The following is a 12,595-nucleotide window of genomic DNA, read 5'->3' on the forward strand; positions in this document are numbered from 1 at the left end:
ACCAGCAACAGTGTGTGAAAACCTTGTGAAGACTTACAGAAAACGTTTGACCTGTGTCATTGCCAACAAAGGGTATATAACAAAGTATTGAGAAACTTTTGTTATTGACCAAATACTTATTTTCCACCATAATTTGCAAATAAATTCATAAAAAATCCTACAATGTGATTTTCTGGAGAAAAAAATTCTCATTTTGTCTGTCATAGTTGACGTGTACCTATGATGAAAATTACAGGCCTCTCTCATCTTTTTAAGTGGGAGAACTTGCACAATTGGTGGCTGACTAAATACTTTTAGTATTGTATTTAAATAGCAGAACTTCACATATAGGGTTGATCACCTGAAATTCATACTTGCAGTGCTTACCGAAGTGTATTGAAATCTTTACAGGCCAGGGGCCCCTGGGAATGCAAGTCTTAATGTTTGCTAGAAGGATTACTAGGTCCCCAAGCCTCGTTTTTTTATCTGCTAATCAAATACCTGCCTTACATAATCAAATGTTCCCCACTATTATTTTCAAATGAAATAACTTTAATTCTGGGGATTATATTTAACAAATTATTTTCGATCCATTATGTTACAATACTACTATGCATATTGAGCTCCTATCAGTAGTCATTTCAAGTGTGTGAAAACGCATACTTTTTACATGTCGATCATTCTTTTGGCTTCAGTAGGGACATAACATTACAGTAAAATGTCAATATTTGAAATATGTTAAACTCAAAATCTATTAGGATTGTGTATTAGACAGACGCAACCAATGATAACAGGTTATCGTTATTCCAATTTGCATAGCGACTGGTTTAGCATGCCCCATCCAGCTCCTTGCAGTTGAAGTAAAGCTGCAGCATCTTCCAGATATTAACTTGATGTAATGTTATAGATTCATCATCCTGGACTCAAACTCATCGATCTTCTGACGAGTGTTACCTTTGCGTATCTTCCTGTAGGAGACAGTGCTATATTTGGAGCTGGTGTTGTGGTCGGAGGATTTCTTACGACGGGGCCGGCCAGACTTCTGTCCTTCTGAGGACTTGGAACTTGTACCCTGACAGGCCAGGGAATCCTGGGAACCTTTGTCTGTGTCCTCCTCATCCTGACTCACACTGTTGGGCTCGTCACCAGAGGAGCATGGGGCCTCTGCCTCCCTGTTCAACTGAGCCTCCTCCTCAGGTACAGACAGGGGTGTAGTAACAGGTGCCTGCTCCTGTGTATCTTTCACCTCCATCTTGTGTGCAGCAGAAGCTTAAATGCAAAGGTACACATTTATGTCCCTTGTTCTCAGAACAATTTAATATTCTGAGTTTTCTCTCATTGTAGTGTACTAAATCATATAAAATCTGCTTATAAATCTGGTTATATGGTGATTTACAGTGAGGGGAAAAAAGTATTTGATCACCTGCTGATTTTGTATGTTTGCCCACTGACAAAGACATGATCAGTCTATAATTTTAATGGTAGGTTTATTTGAACAGTGAGAGACAGAATAACAACAAACAAATCCAGAAAAACGCATGTCAAAAATGTTATAAATTGATTTGCATTTTAATGAGGGAAATAAGTATTTGACCCCTCTGCAAAACATGACTTAGTACTTGGTGGCAAAACCCTTGTTGGCAATCAGAGGTCAGACGTTTCTTGTAGTTGGCCACCAGGTTTGCACATATCTCAGGAGGGATTTTGTTCCACTCCTCTTTGCAGATCTTCTCCAAGTCATTAAGGTTTCGAGGCTGACGTTTGGCAACTCGAACCTTCAGCTCCCTCCACAGTATGGGATTAAGGTCTGGAGACTGGCTAGGCCACTCCAGGACCTTAATGTGCTTCTTCTTGAGCCACTCCTTTGTTGCCTTGGCCGTGTGTTTTGGGTCATTGTCATGCTGGAATACCCATCCACGACCCATTTTCAATGCCCTGGCTGAGGGAAGGAGGTTCTCACCCAAGATTTGACGGTACATGGCCCCGTTCATCGTCCCTTTGATGCGGTGAAGTTGTCCTGTCCCCTTAGCAGAAAAACACTCCCAAAGCATAATGTTTCCACCTCCATGTTTGACGGTGGAGATGGTGTTCTTGGGGTCATAGGCAGCATTCCTCCTCCTCCAAACACGGCGAGTTGAGTTGATGCCAAAGAGCTCGATTTGGTCTCATCTGACCACAACACTTTCACCCAGTTCTCCTCTGAATCATTCAGATGTTCATTGGCAAACTTCAGACGGCCCTGTATATGTGCTTTCTTGAGCAGGGGGACCTTGCGGGCGCTGCAGGATTTCAGTCCTTCACGGCGTAGTGTGTTACCAATTGTTTTCTTGGTGACTATGGTCCCAGCTGCCTTGAGATCATTGACAAGATCCTCCCGTGTAGTTCTGGGCTGATTCCTCACCGTTCTCATGATCATTGCATTGCAACTCCACGAAATGAGATCTTGCATGGAGCTCCAGGCCAAGGGAGATTGACAGTTATTTTGTGTTTGTTCCATTTGCGAATAATCGCACCAACTGTTGTCACCTTCTCACCAAGCTGCTTGGCGATGATCTTGTAGCCCATTCCAGCCTTGTGTAGGTCTACAATCTTGTCCCTGACATCCTTGGAGAGCTCTTTGGTCTTGGCCATGGTGGAGGGTTTTGAATCTGATTGATTGATTGCTTCTGTGGACAGGTGTCTTTTATACAGGTAACAAGCTGAGATTAGGAGCACTCCCTTTAAGAGTGTGCTCCTAATCTCAGCTCGTTACCTGTATAAAAGACACCTGGGAGCCAGAAATCTTTCTGATTGAGAGGGGGTCAAATACTTATTTCCCTCATTAAAATGCAAATCAATTTATAACATTTTTGACATGGGTTTTTCTGGATTTTGTTGTTATTATTCTGTCTCTCACTGTTCAAATAAACCTACCATTAAAATTATAGACTGATCATTTCTTTGTCAGTGGGCAAACGTACAAAATCAGAAGGGGATCAAATACTTTTTTCCCTCACTGTACCAACATTGTGGAACGAATGCACCGGATTATCGATACTGACAATTTTGCTTTATTCTATACAATAATTCTCAGTATAATGCAGATTGTCTTACCTTTGTTCGTCAATGTGTCCTGCACTGGATGTTTTTGGGGCTCTGCAAGTGTTTGAGTTGGGATTTCTGCCAATGTTTCTGTTTGGGCTGTCGATGTCTGGGGCTCAGTTAGGGCACTGTTGGTGTGCTGAAGTGACCCAGTATCACCCTTATCCGAAAGGGCAGAGCTACGAGTGTCTCCTCCATCAGTAATGGGACCTTTCCCTGTTCCATTCATCCCATTCTCCATGACTACACCGGCTGTCTCAGCCTTGAGTAGGCTCACCTTCCCATTCTGTGGTTGAGCTGATTTCTCTGTGGAACCACAGACCAAGGGACAAGACCTTCCTTCCCAATCTAATGGAGCATCACCCTCATCATAGAACACAGAGTCATCTCCCTCCTCCTCCATAGCTCTCTCCACAGCCTGCTCCAGAGACTGGATGGCTCCCAGACTCATCCCACTGATGATCTCCACCACCTGGGATGCCACCCTGTTCATATTCCCCTCCATCCCATCCACTTCCAGGTCCAGTGAAGGAGGAATGCTCTCTTCTCTGTCCATGTTAATTGTTTGTTCAAAATAGTTTTTTGACCCCCTTTGTGGTGTTGAAATAATCAGACTTCTCTGACGTCGTCAATTGTCCACCTCTTTTGTTTATCCTGTAGAGCATTTGTCGTATCAGTTGCCAGACAGTTTGTGCTTCTTCAGCCAGCCAATGCGGTCATCCATTCCAGTCGTCCAATCAAAATACTAATTCTCAGTCCGAGTTATCCCGCTGGATAGTAAGGGAGAGTACCATCCTGCATTTTAATCAATGATGTGAGGCCGAGCTGTCTTTTGTACTAGTGTGCGATGTAATTCTTTAAGCATGTTTGAGCCAATGAAGAACAGAGGTTTTGTGTTGGGCCAATAAATGGTTCTTTGTCTGTGTGACTTGGACAAGTGAACTGATTGTACTGATTGTTTAGTTTAATCCATCCTGAGTGACCACCTTCTCCCTGTGACATTCTGAGACTAGATTAACATTCTCCTGTAGGTTTACTTGTGTAAAGCAGGGTAAGCTACAGAGTAAAGAGTGCACATGTTGCATGCTTAAGGGTTCCTTAAGAGATGGCAACAAGAACACCTACCGTTGCTGGCTAAGTTGCATCATATCACGAATGACAGTAAGTCGCTTTCTATAAAAGCGTCTGCTAAATGGGATATATTATATAATATAGCTGTGACTGTATAAAGAGATGCTAAATGTTCCATACTGTATGCTCTGTCTGTCTCAGTCCCTCCCTCCTTCTCTCTTTTAGCAGCTCTCTTCTTTGTTTACTGTCTTCTACTCATTTGACTCCAAGAGAACGTAAGAGAAAGGAAGGGTCGTAGTGCAAAACGGAGAACACCATCGTGTTTTTATTAAGGGGTAAATCAGGTCTCCCTTGGTCTTAGACTTTCTCCCCTTGTCTGGAAGAATAAGCATGGAGTGCCCCAATGTTGTGCTTTGAGATTTCAATCTACTGGTGTAGGTCAACAGTACTGAATGTACATTTCCTTTAACTGTCCTACTTGCATTTTGCAGACGCTCTAATCAACCCTAGTTGCTCCTGTAAGTCGCTGTTAAGTGCCTTGCTCAAGGGCACAATGAAAGATGTTTCACCTAGTCAGCTTGGGAATTCGAACCAGCAACCTTTTGGTTACTGGCCCAACGCTCTTAACCACCAGGCTACCTGCCGCCTCACTTAGTTTCAGAACCCCACTGCTGGTCCTAAGATAAGCCATCTGGACACTATTGACATCACATTTGGCAAGATATTGTGAACCTCAATTTCATTCTCCTTTTACAGTGTGGCATTGTACTGTATGTTCTGATATAATTCAAAATCCTAAGCATTTTAAAATGCTTGCAATGCCATCTAGTGGATGTTAATCAGTGGAAGAAATATCAGAAAAAATGTCACTCTCACATTGATGTACTTAAACAATAGAAGAAGACAGTATGTAAATAGTGACAGTTTAGGAACCAACATACACTGTTTATTTGTGTACAATTTTACAGTCACTTGTCTTCAGGGAATTTCAAACATATCTTTGATTCTTAATAAAAGCAGCAAATGGCACACATCAAGCATGAATTCAAAACAATTGAGTTCAATGGCACTCTGTTAAAATGCCATGAGTTAGAGGAAACACAGTTCTTATTTGTAGTATAACTATCAATACTGAAAGTAAGTTGTAGATGACCTGAAACTTGGTTATGGGTATGAAAATAGTCAAGAATGTAGCTCCTTCTCTGCCCACATCCTGTTTTGAATTGTGCAGTTAGCTACCTGGTTTAGAACTCATTCTTTTGTGACAAACCTGACAGACTGTTGCTGAGAACTTCTTTCATTGCATGCATCAAATATGCAAAGCATAACACTTCTCAAGTTATATACAAGCAATATGTTGAATTCAGGAAGATCATGCCTTTTCATGCAGTCTCTCAGTTATCACCTACATACAATGGTCACATTAACATTCTAGAAATGGCAAGCACAATCTTTGTTGCACTGGCTGCACACACATGGACTGAGTTCCCGTGTTCTTTATTACAAATAATTGTTACTGTTATAAGGATTAATGCTGTTGTCTCATTATGATTATTGTCAAGAAAAAATCAGCAGAATATTGTGCAGCAGTAACAAAAGCACTCCATCATGTATACAGTATCTAGAGATAACTGAAGGCCTTTGTCAAAGGGAGATTTCTCTTTTCCTCCTAATGCTTCTCATCCCAATAATGCTCATTGATTGGCTAATCCTGAGCCAAGGGTACGGTGGCCATATTAGCAATGCCTCAGTCTCAGCAGGAAATGTTTGTATCGAACATCACATCAGACACAGATGTACTGTAGTGTTCGTTCATAACTCAGGTCAGGTGTCCTCCTCCTCCACTGAGTGGTTGAATCCAGGGATGAACTTCAGGATGTGTTTGCGGAAGCTGGCTCTCCTAGCCTTCCTGGGGAGTGTCCCGAACAGGGAGGAGGCTCTGGAGGGGTCCCAAGAAGGGGAGGGGGAGGAGAGGGAGCCACTGCTGCCAGCCAAGCTACCGCTACCGCTGCGGGTACGGTTGAGGCTGAGGCTGGCTGGGGCCCTGGGCATTTCCTGGGGGAAGTCTGTGGAGAAGAAGCAGCTATCATCTGGACTGGCCACATTGCAGGGGCTGGGAGAGCTCAGGTCCCCAAACACACTGGCCAGGTCACTGTCATCCATCATCCCACTCCGGCAGCTACTGTCACTGGAGAAACGGTGGCCGTAGTGGTCACTGTGTCCAGACGGAGACAATAGAGACATCAGGGAGTCCATAGAGGGGTGTAGAGAACTGTCATTCAGGTTACCTGGAGACAAGGGAAGGGCAGTTAGTTGACTTCTCCAACCACAGTATTAATGTGCACTGTAAAGGATGTGGTTGATTGACAGGACATTTGTAGATCAATTACTTCTCAGTTAATGCGTCACAATGACTGTAAACGGAGCTCGTTAATGCACCTCAGCGTTTACTTGTCATTTTCACATCAACTAATGAGACAGGAAGTTCTGTGGTTTCACAGCTGGGCAAAACGCCTCACCTCGCGTAAGGCGTTTTTCCTGTAATGTGAGCGCTTGCAACTCCCCCCATTTCTCTCCCAGGGTATGCTGTGTGGACAAAAAACAGAATGATATAACAATTAAACATGATTGACTCAGCTATACATTAGACATGATTGAGGTCAGCTATGCAGTACTTAACTTAACCTTTATAATGGTGTGTTTCCCTGTGACCCAATTCATCTACAGTAGGATTAGTGCATGGAATTGTGTAGTGCCTGGATCCAGCCCTTAGCCGTGTGGTACAGTATATTGGCCATATACCACAAACCCCCGAGGTGCCTTATTGCTATTATAAACTGGTTACCAACGTAATTAGAACAGTAAAAAGTAATGTTTTGTCATACCCGTGGTATACGGTCTGATATACCATGGCTTTCAGCCAATCAGCCTTTAGGACTTGAACCACCCAGTTTATAAATAGCTATATAGAACCGGTCTATAGTTTTGTCATGTGTACTCCTTTGTTTGGGTGGGGTTATGTGGTACTGCACAGTGCATACCACCCATATTTCCCACTGTAAGGTCTATTCAACTATGATGTGTTATTGAAGCCAAACATCCGCCCTGTAAGAGAGACACACCTTGAGCAAGCTCATCTTCTTCTCCAGTTCAATTCTCTTCACCACCGTCCCACACACCGTCTCCATCCTGAGATTACACAGAGACAAGATGAGCACAAGCAGACATACACATCCTACAGATAATACTGACACTTCTATAGAATAGAACAGCTTTATGTTTCCTAGAGGGAGCGATTCAGTATACTATACCAAGGTTGAAACCAATATCAAGGTTTTATAAAAATGCTTCTATGTTCAATGTTTTTCTCACATTCTTCAGAGTTAGACAGTAACCCTTTGGTTTTGGGTGTCATCGCTGGTTTTACTCACTGTAATAAGTTGGTGGATTCTCGAATCAGGTCAACGATGTGCTGGTGGCTCGTGCCCTCAATGCTGACCCCATTGATGGTGACGATAACGTCACCTACATGCACAACAACAGCGAGAGGAAGATAGAGAGAAAGAGAATGAGAGAGAATGAGAGAGTGTGGGAGATATGTTCAAAGGGTTAACACGCACACAACCAAGCTTATTCTCATCTGTGGTGCTGGGAGTTTGACTGACCCAAAATCAGCATTGTAGAATTATAATTTCTCTAAAAAGTATTGTACGAAAACGTCGACCACAATAAATGTGCCGAGATAAAATCGTGTTTGTGGGAGAGCTAGAGAGAGACAGAGAATGTGAGAAGTTAGACCTTGACTTGTTGGCCTTTCTATATGTGAAAGTTAGATGTATTGTAATGAGTGTAACGAGGAAATCTCTCTGTGGGAAAACCATACTGCACAGCGTTGAAGCTGAGTCTGGGCCATAGGGAGAGGAAGTGAGTGGGTGTCTCACCGGCGGTCAGGCCTGCACTCTCAGCCGAGCTGTCGTCCTGCACCTTGTACACAAATGTGCACATCTCTACCGCCGTGCTGTTCTTCAGCTGCACACCATATGTCTACAACAGGAGGTCACACTGTCACTGGGCAGGACTGACAGCGCAGTTAAAGCATGTTTTTGAGAATGTATTTTTTAAAATAAATTCTAAACAGAATTTAATTTGAAAACGGATTAAATGTCGTACCTGAATTTCAAATCCAAACGTCTCATTGTCTTGCTTTTGCATTATAACAGTAGTCCTATATGTTCAGGAGAAATGTGGTTACAGACTGGTCATAACTTGGGTCATTAAGAACAATTGTGTATGTATCAAAGTGTTAACAGTGTAAATGTTATTCCGAATGACAGAGGGCTGTATTTACCTCTGAGGGTCAGAGTAATCCACCAAGGAGTTTGAGCGGGTTCTGTTGGACTGGAAAGTAAAATGTATATTTAATATATTTGTATAGTATATATTTTTTAAATACAACAGTGAAAATAGCTATTCTTGGAATCTCAACCTGGTCACAGTTCAGCAAATATTTATTTAATTCCATGTAAAATATACGAGATGGACACCAGTCTCTTTAGATTCTTGGTAATTTTCATCGTAAACATATAAATTACAACACAACACACTAAGTTTCCAGGTATTTTTCCTGCTAGTGAACTAGTTTGTCTCCAACGTAAACCAAAAGATTACAATTTGTCAAAAGGCTTTTTGTCTTTGCAAGTTCTCTGTTTTGTTGTGGTTGTACAGTACATGTTAATGTGTACCTCTCTGATGCCACGCTGAAACAGTTTTGTCATCTCTACTATCAATGACCTCTAAGAATACTTATAGATTACATGACAATTGATATACAGTAAAACGTAACTCTTTCCTGTTTCTCTCCAAGGTTTCTCGCTTACCTGTTTCCAGCCTCTTGGCAGAGTCCCGGGACTAGTCCCCCCATTCTGACTGGGTTTGTCATGGTGTCCCTTCAGAGAGCGCCGATACCATAGACGACCCTTCTTCCTCAGAGAGCCCTCCATAATGTAACTGTCCTGGCTGTCCTGTCGCAGGAGCCCATTGAAGTTCGTGGTGGATTGCATGGTTGAGTGGAGCTCTCTCTCTCTTCACAGCACCATAGTGTAGCTCTGGTCCAGCTAGTACAGTCCAGTAACTCTGAATGTGTTGTATATGTGGTGTGTGTCCCTGCCCCTGCTGTGCAGCTTAAAGTAAATGTGCCAAAGCGGAAATCCACACCATGTGATTATGATGCTCCTGTGTTAGCCGACCACAGCCCTCACTCACTTTCTTTTCTACCTCACCCTTTTATGTTTTTATTTTTCTTGTGAACCGTTTGTCTGCCAGGAAAATAAATCTGCTTACAACAGCCCCCTTTTTTTTGTGCAGTCTGTGCAATTCAATTTATGGTCTGTCAGAAATCAGCAATGCATGAAAAACTGCCACCTCTGTGGTCTAGACTAACATCAGCACCTGCTTCCACTCACTCCAGTTTCTGTTTTCTGAATGGGTTGGAGTCAACCTGAGCCTCTCCGGTCCGCCAAGCAAAGAGATTTGTCTTGTGAGGACAGACAAAAGCAAGCTTTCGCTCGGGGCTAGAGACTTGCTTTACAAACACACAGCATGGGTCAATGGCTAGAAGGCATCAGACGTGGTTTGATCCAAGAGGAAATCACACACAGGCCAACAGTCAAGACTAAAATCAATGTCTGATATGTGATGTGTTAAAGAAGTCAGAGTCTCACAGGTGATACAAAATGTATATTGTTCTTTGATAGTGAAGTATTTTTTCCTCATACCTTTTACAAGATAAAGAACAATATGTATTTTATGATCATACAGACAGTACCTTACCATTTCCATTCAAGCACCCCAAAACTGTATGATGTGTTTGGGACACAAAACAAATGAATTAGGAATTAGTCAAATAGGAACATAATTTCTCTCCATAAGGAATAGGGTTCCATTTGGGATGAAGTTCACCACTTTTGACCAGAGCTCTATGTGCGGGCTCTGGTCAATAGTAGTGGATCATGTATGGAATAGGTTTCCATTTGGGACAGGCCCAATATGAACCCCCTGGTAATACCCTCCTCACGAAACAGACCAATGAACAGCAGTGTTGCCTCACTGCTTTCCCCTCTTGCCCATTGAACCTGTGTGACCCTTAGCAGGACTGTCTGGCCAGTAGAATTTCCCTCCACTGTAACACTGTGTACAGACAAGGGAATCATCCCAAATGGCACCCTATTCCCTATATAGTGCACTTCTTTTGACCAGGGCTCTGGTCAAAAGTAGTTCACTATGGCTGCGTTTACACTGGCAGCCCAATTCTGATATTCTTTCCACTTATTGGTCTATTGACCAATCACATCAGATCTTTTTCACAGCTGATCTGATTGGTCAAAAGACCAATTAGTGGGGGGAAAAAATCTGAATTGGTCTGCCTGTCTAAATGCAGCCTAAGTAAGAAATAGGGTGCCATTTAGGACGCATCCCATGAGTGGCAACTAGAAATGTCATTATGATGGTTGTCATTTTCACACTTAACATATTGCAATACTTCATCATCAAGACAAATGTGTTAAACAAACGAAAAAAGTCTCAACATATCCACACTAATGTTTGAAATGTTAGATTGGGCTGATCAGCTTTACGTTGCTGGGATATTAATTGACCAATTATCTGAATGTAGGAAGTTTACAGTCAGTTGTTGAGATAGGCCTTACCTAGTTGGATATTCACTCCTGTCCTGCCCTGCGGGGGAAACTCCTGTCCTACCCTGCAGTGTGTGACTGGAACTGGGGAGTTTATAAAGTATTCACCCAAGAGAGAGCAGTGGAGTTTATAAAGTATGGGTCCTACTGTAAGTGGTTTTATGACACAGTTTTCACTCAACTCTGCAGAACATGCAAATCAATTTGTTTGAGCACATTAACACTTTTCTCAGTAAGTCATTTCACCATTGAGAAAATCAAGCCTGAGTTCTGAAATGTCTAAAAAAAAGCCACATCTAACTGACACGATATGACTGTCCATGTTCTCAGTCACAGTGCTGTAGAATATAATGGAGAATCAGTTAAACCCAAGCACAGCACATTCAGGAGTGGCTGACTCATCTGAGTAGTGCTGCAAACAGCCAAGGTGACATGGCTTACTTCCTCCAGTTAACGGACAAATCTGCTATAATTGTCAAGTTAGCTGTAATGCCTTCTGAACCACAGTACAATTATGAATCATTGCAGGGGATAAATAGATGACATACACAATAAACTGTCATTTCAGGTAAACTACCAAAAATGCTCTCATTCAGGAAGATCAAATCATGCCCTAATTCTATCATAATCTGTCATGGCAATTACATTTGATAAAAATGATTTAATATTAAACTACTCAGAAAAATCTAATGTTCAATGAAAAGTTGTTTATTGACTCACTGTTGTCACATATTTATGATAAATAGAGTAAGACGGAAAGACAATGCAATGACACATCATAATGACATAAGAGACCCATATCTGAATTCACAACACTAAATAGTTACTCTTGTCAACAGAAAGAATGATGCTAAATGATTGGAGGATGAAATCTTCCAACATTAAACCTTCTTTGTGAAAGTAATATCACATTCCCAGAGCAGGCAAAACGTCCTATTGTGTCATACACAACCTTCAAAAGATATTTGACCAGAAATTACACAAATAGTCAATTTTCTTTGGAATGACTGATGGTCTTATAGAAGCAAAACAATTCCACACGTCATCTTAAACAGTTGTCAAACATTGATCAGACTGATCAGTTCTTCTGAGGCTGCGTTTAGACAGGCAGCCAATTCTGATCTTTTTTTCACTAATTGGCCTTTTTGACCAATCAGATCAGCTCTGAAAAAGAGCCGATGTGAAAATATTTTTGATGTGATTGGTCAAAAGACCAATTAGTGGGAAAAAATATCAGAATTGGGCTGCCTGTGTAAACACAGTCAGAGAAACTACCTCGACTGTAGGTCTTGACACATGACAAAAGCACGACTGAATTCCAACTTAGACAAATAACATTAGTTTGTCCACAGGATACAGGCAGAGCACTAAATACTGCAATGTCAATATATATTTTTGAGTTTTTTGTTACAGACTTTTTGTTACAGATATTGAGTGAAACAATCATTGTTTTTACATATAAAACGTCATTGTAACATAAAAAATGTCATTGTAACATTGACTAAATGATACAGCTATTTGTGCAGCAGAGCAGCGAACCGGTCCTTTACACCCATGAAACAACTGCAGATGCTACATTGACCATGCTTCATATGTACTGTACTGCCACCCTCCCATCCACAACACTACACAGACAGAACAAATATGTTAAACAGCTTAGTTGCTTCAGCAACAATAAAGTAAACAACAGTAAATCTACATACAAGTAATTAAAAGCCAGGGTGGATATGGATCAGTAAAGTGTATTTTTCTAAACAGCACTCATCTTAAAC

The 12,595-nt window shown here is 41.7% G+C and overlaps 2 protein-coding genes across 2 annotated transcripts; both read right to left on the minus strand.

The window, feature by feature from the left end:
- Window positions 1-237: 237 nt before the first annotated feature.
- On the minus strand, window positions 238-3,879 carry LOC121555996. The gene is made up of 2 exons (XM_041869873.2): window positions 3,073-3,879; window positions 238-1,248 (listed from the first exon to the last, which is right to left on the minus strand). Exons 1-2 carry the CDS (start codon window positions 3,614-3,616, stop codon window positions 881-883), a joined length of 912 nt encoding a protein of 303 aa, XP_041725807.1. The 5' UTR covers window positions 3,617-3,879; the 3' UTR covers window positions 238-880.
- Window positions 3,880-5,046: 1,167 nt separating this feature from the next.
- Window positions 5,047-10,367, minus strand: LOC121551780 (cytohesin-interacting protein). Its single transcript, XM_041864504.2, has 8 exons — window positions 9,009-10,367; window positions 8,480-8,529; window positions 8,302-8,356; window positions 8,073-8,175; window positions 7,563-7,656; window positions 7,254-7,320; window positions 6,651-6,717; window positions 5,047-6,419 (listed from the first exon to the last, which is right to left on the minus strand). The coding sequence occupies exons 1-8, from the start codon at window positions 9,189-9,191 to the stop codon at window positions 5,956-5,958; spliced, it is 1,083 nt and encodes a 360-aa protein (XP_041720438.2). The 5' UTR covers window positions 9,192-10,367; the 3' UTR covers window positions 5,047-5,955.
- Window positions 10,368-12,595: the final 2,228 nt, after the last annotated feature.

This window comes from Coregonus clupeaformis, chromosome 4, assembly GCF_020615455.1.
Source record: "Coregonus clupeaformis isolate EN_2021a chromosome 4, ASM2061545v1, whole genome shotgun sequence".
Taxonomy (NCBI): domain Eukaryota; kingdom Metazoa; phylum Chordata; class Actinopteri; order Salmoniformes; family Salmonidae; genus Coregonus; species Coregonus clupeaformis.

Coding starts and splice junctions, on each gene's coding strand:
- LOC121555996 (XM_041869873.2), bottom strand. CDS start 3,616: ATGGACAGAGAAGAGAGCATTCCTCCTTCACTGGACCTGGAAGTGGAT. Junction 1,249..3,072: donor GGACACATTGACGAACAAAG/GTAAGACAATCT, acceptor TTTGCATTTAAG/CTTCTGCTGCACACAAGATG.
- LOC121551780 (XM_041864504.2), bottom strand. CDS start 9,191: ATGCAATCCACCACGAACTTCAATGGGCTCCTGCGACAGGACAGCCAG. Junction 8,530..9,008: donor TGCCAAGAGGCTGGAAACAG/GTAAGCGAGAAA, acceptor TTTACTTTCCAG/TCCAACAGAACCCGCTCAAA. Junction 6,718..7,253: donor AGAAGATGAGCTTGCTCAAG/GTGTGTCTCTCT, acceptor TTGTCCACACAG/CATACCCTGGGAGAGAAATG.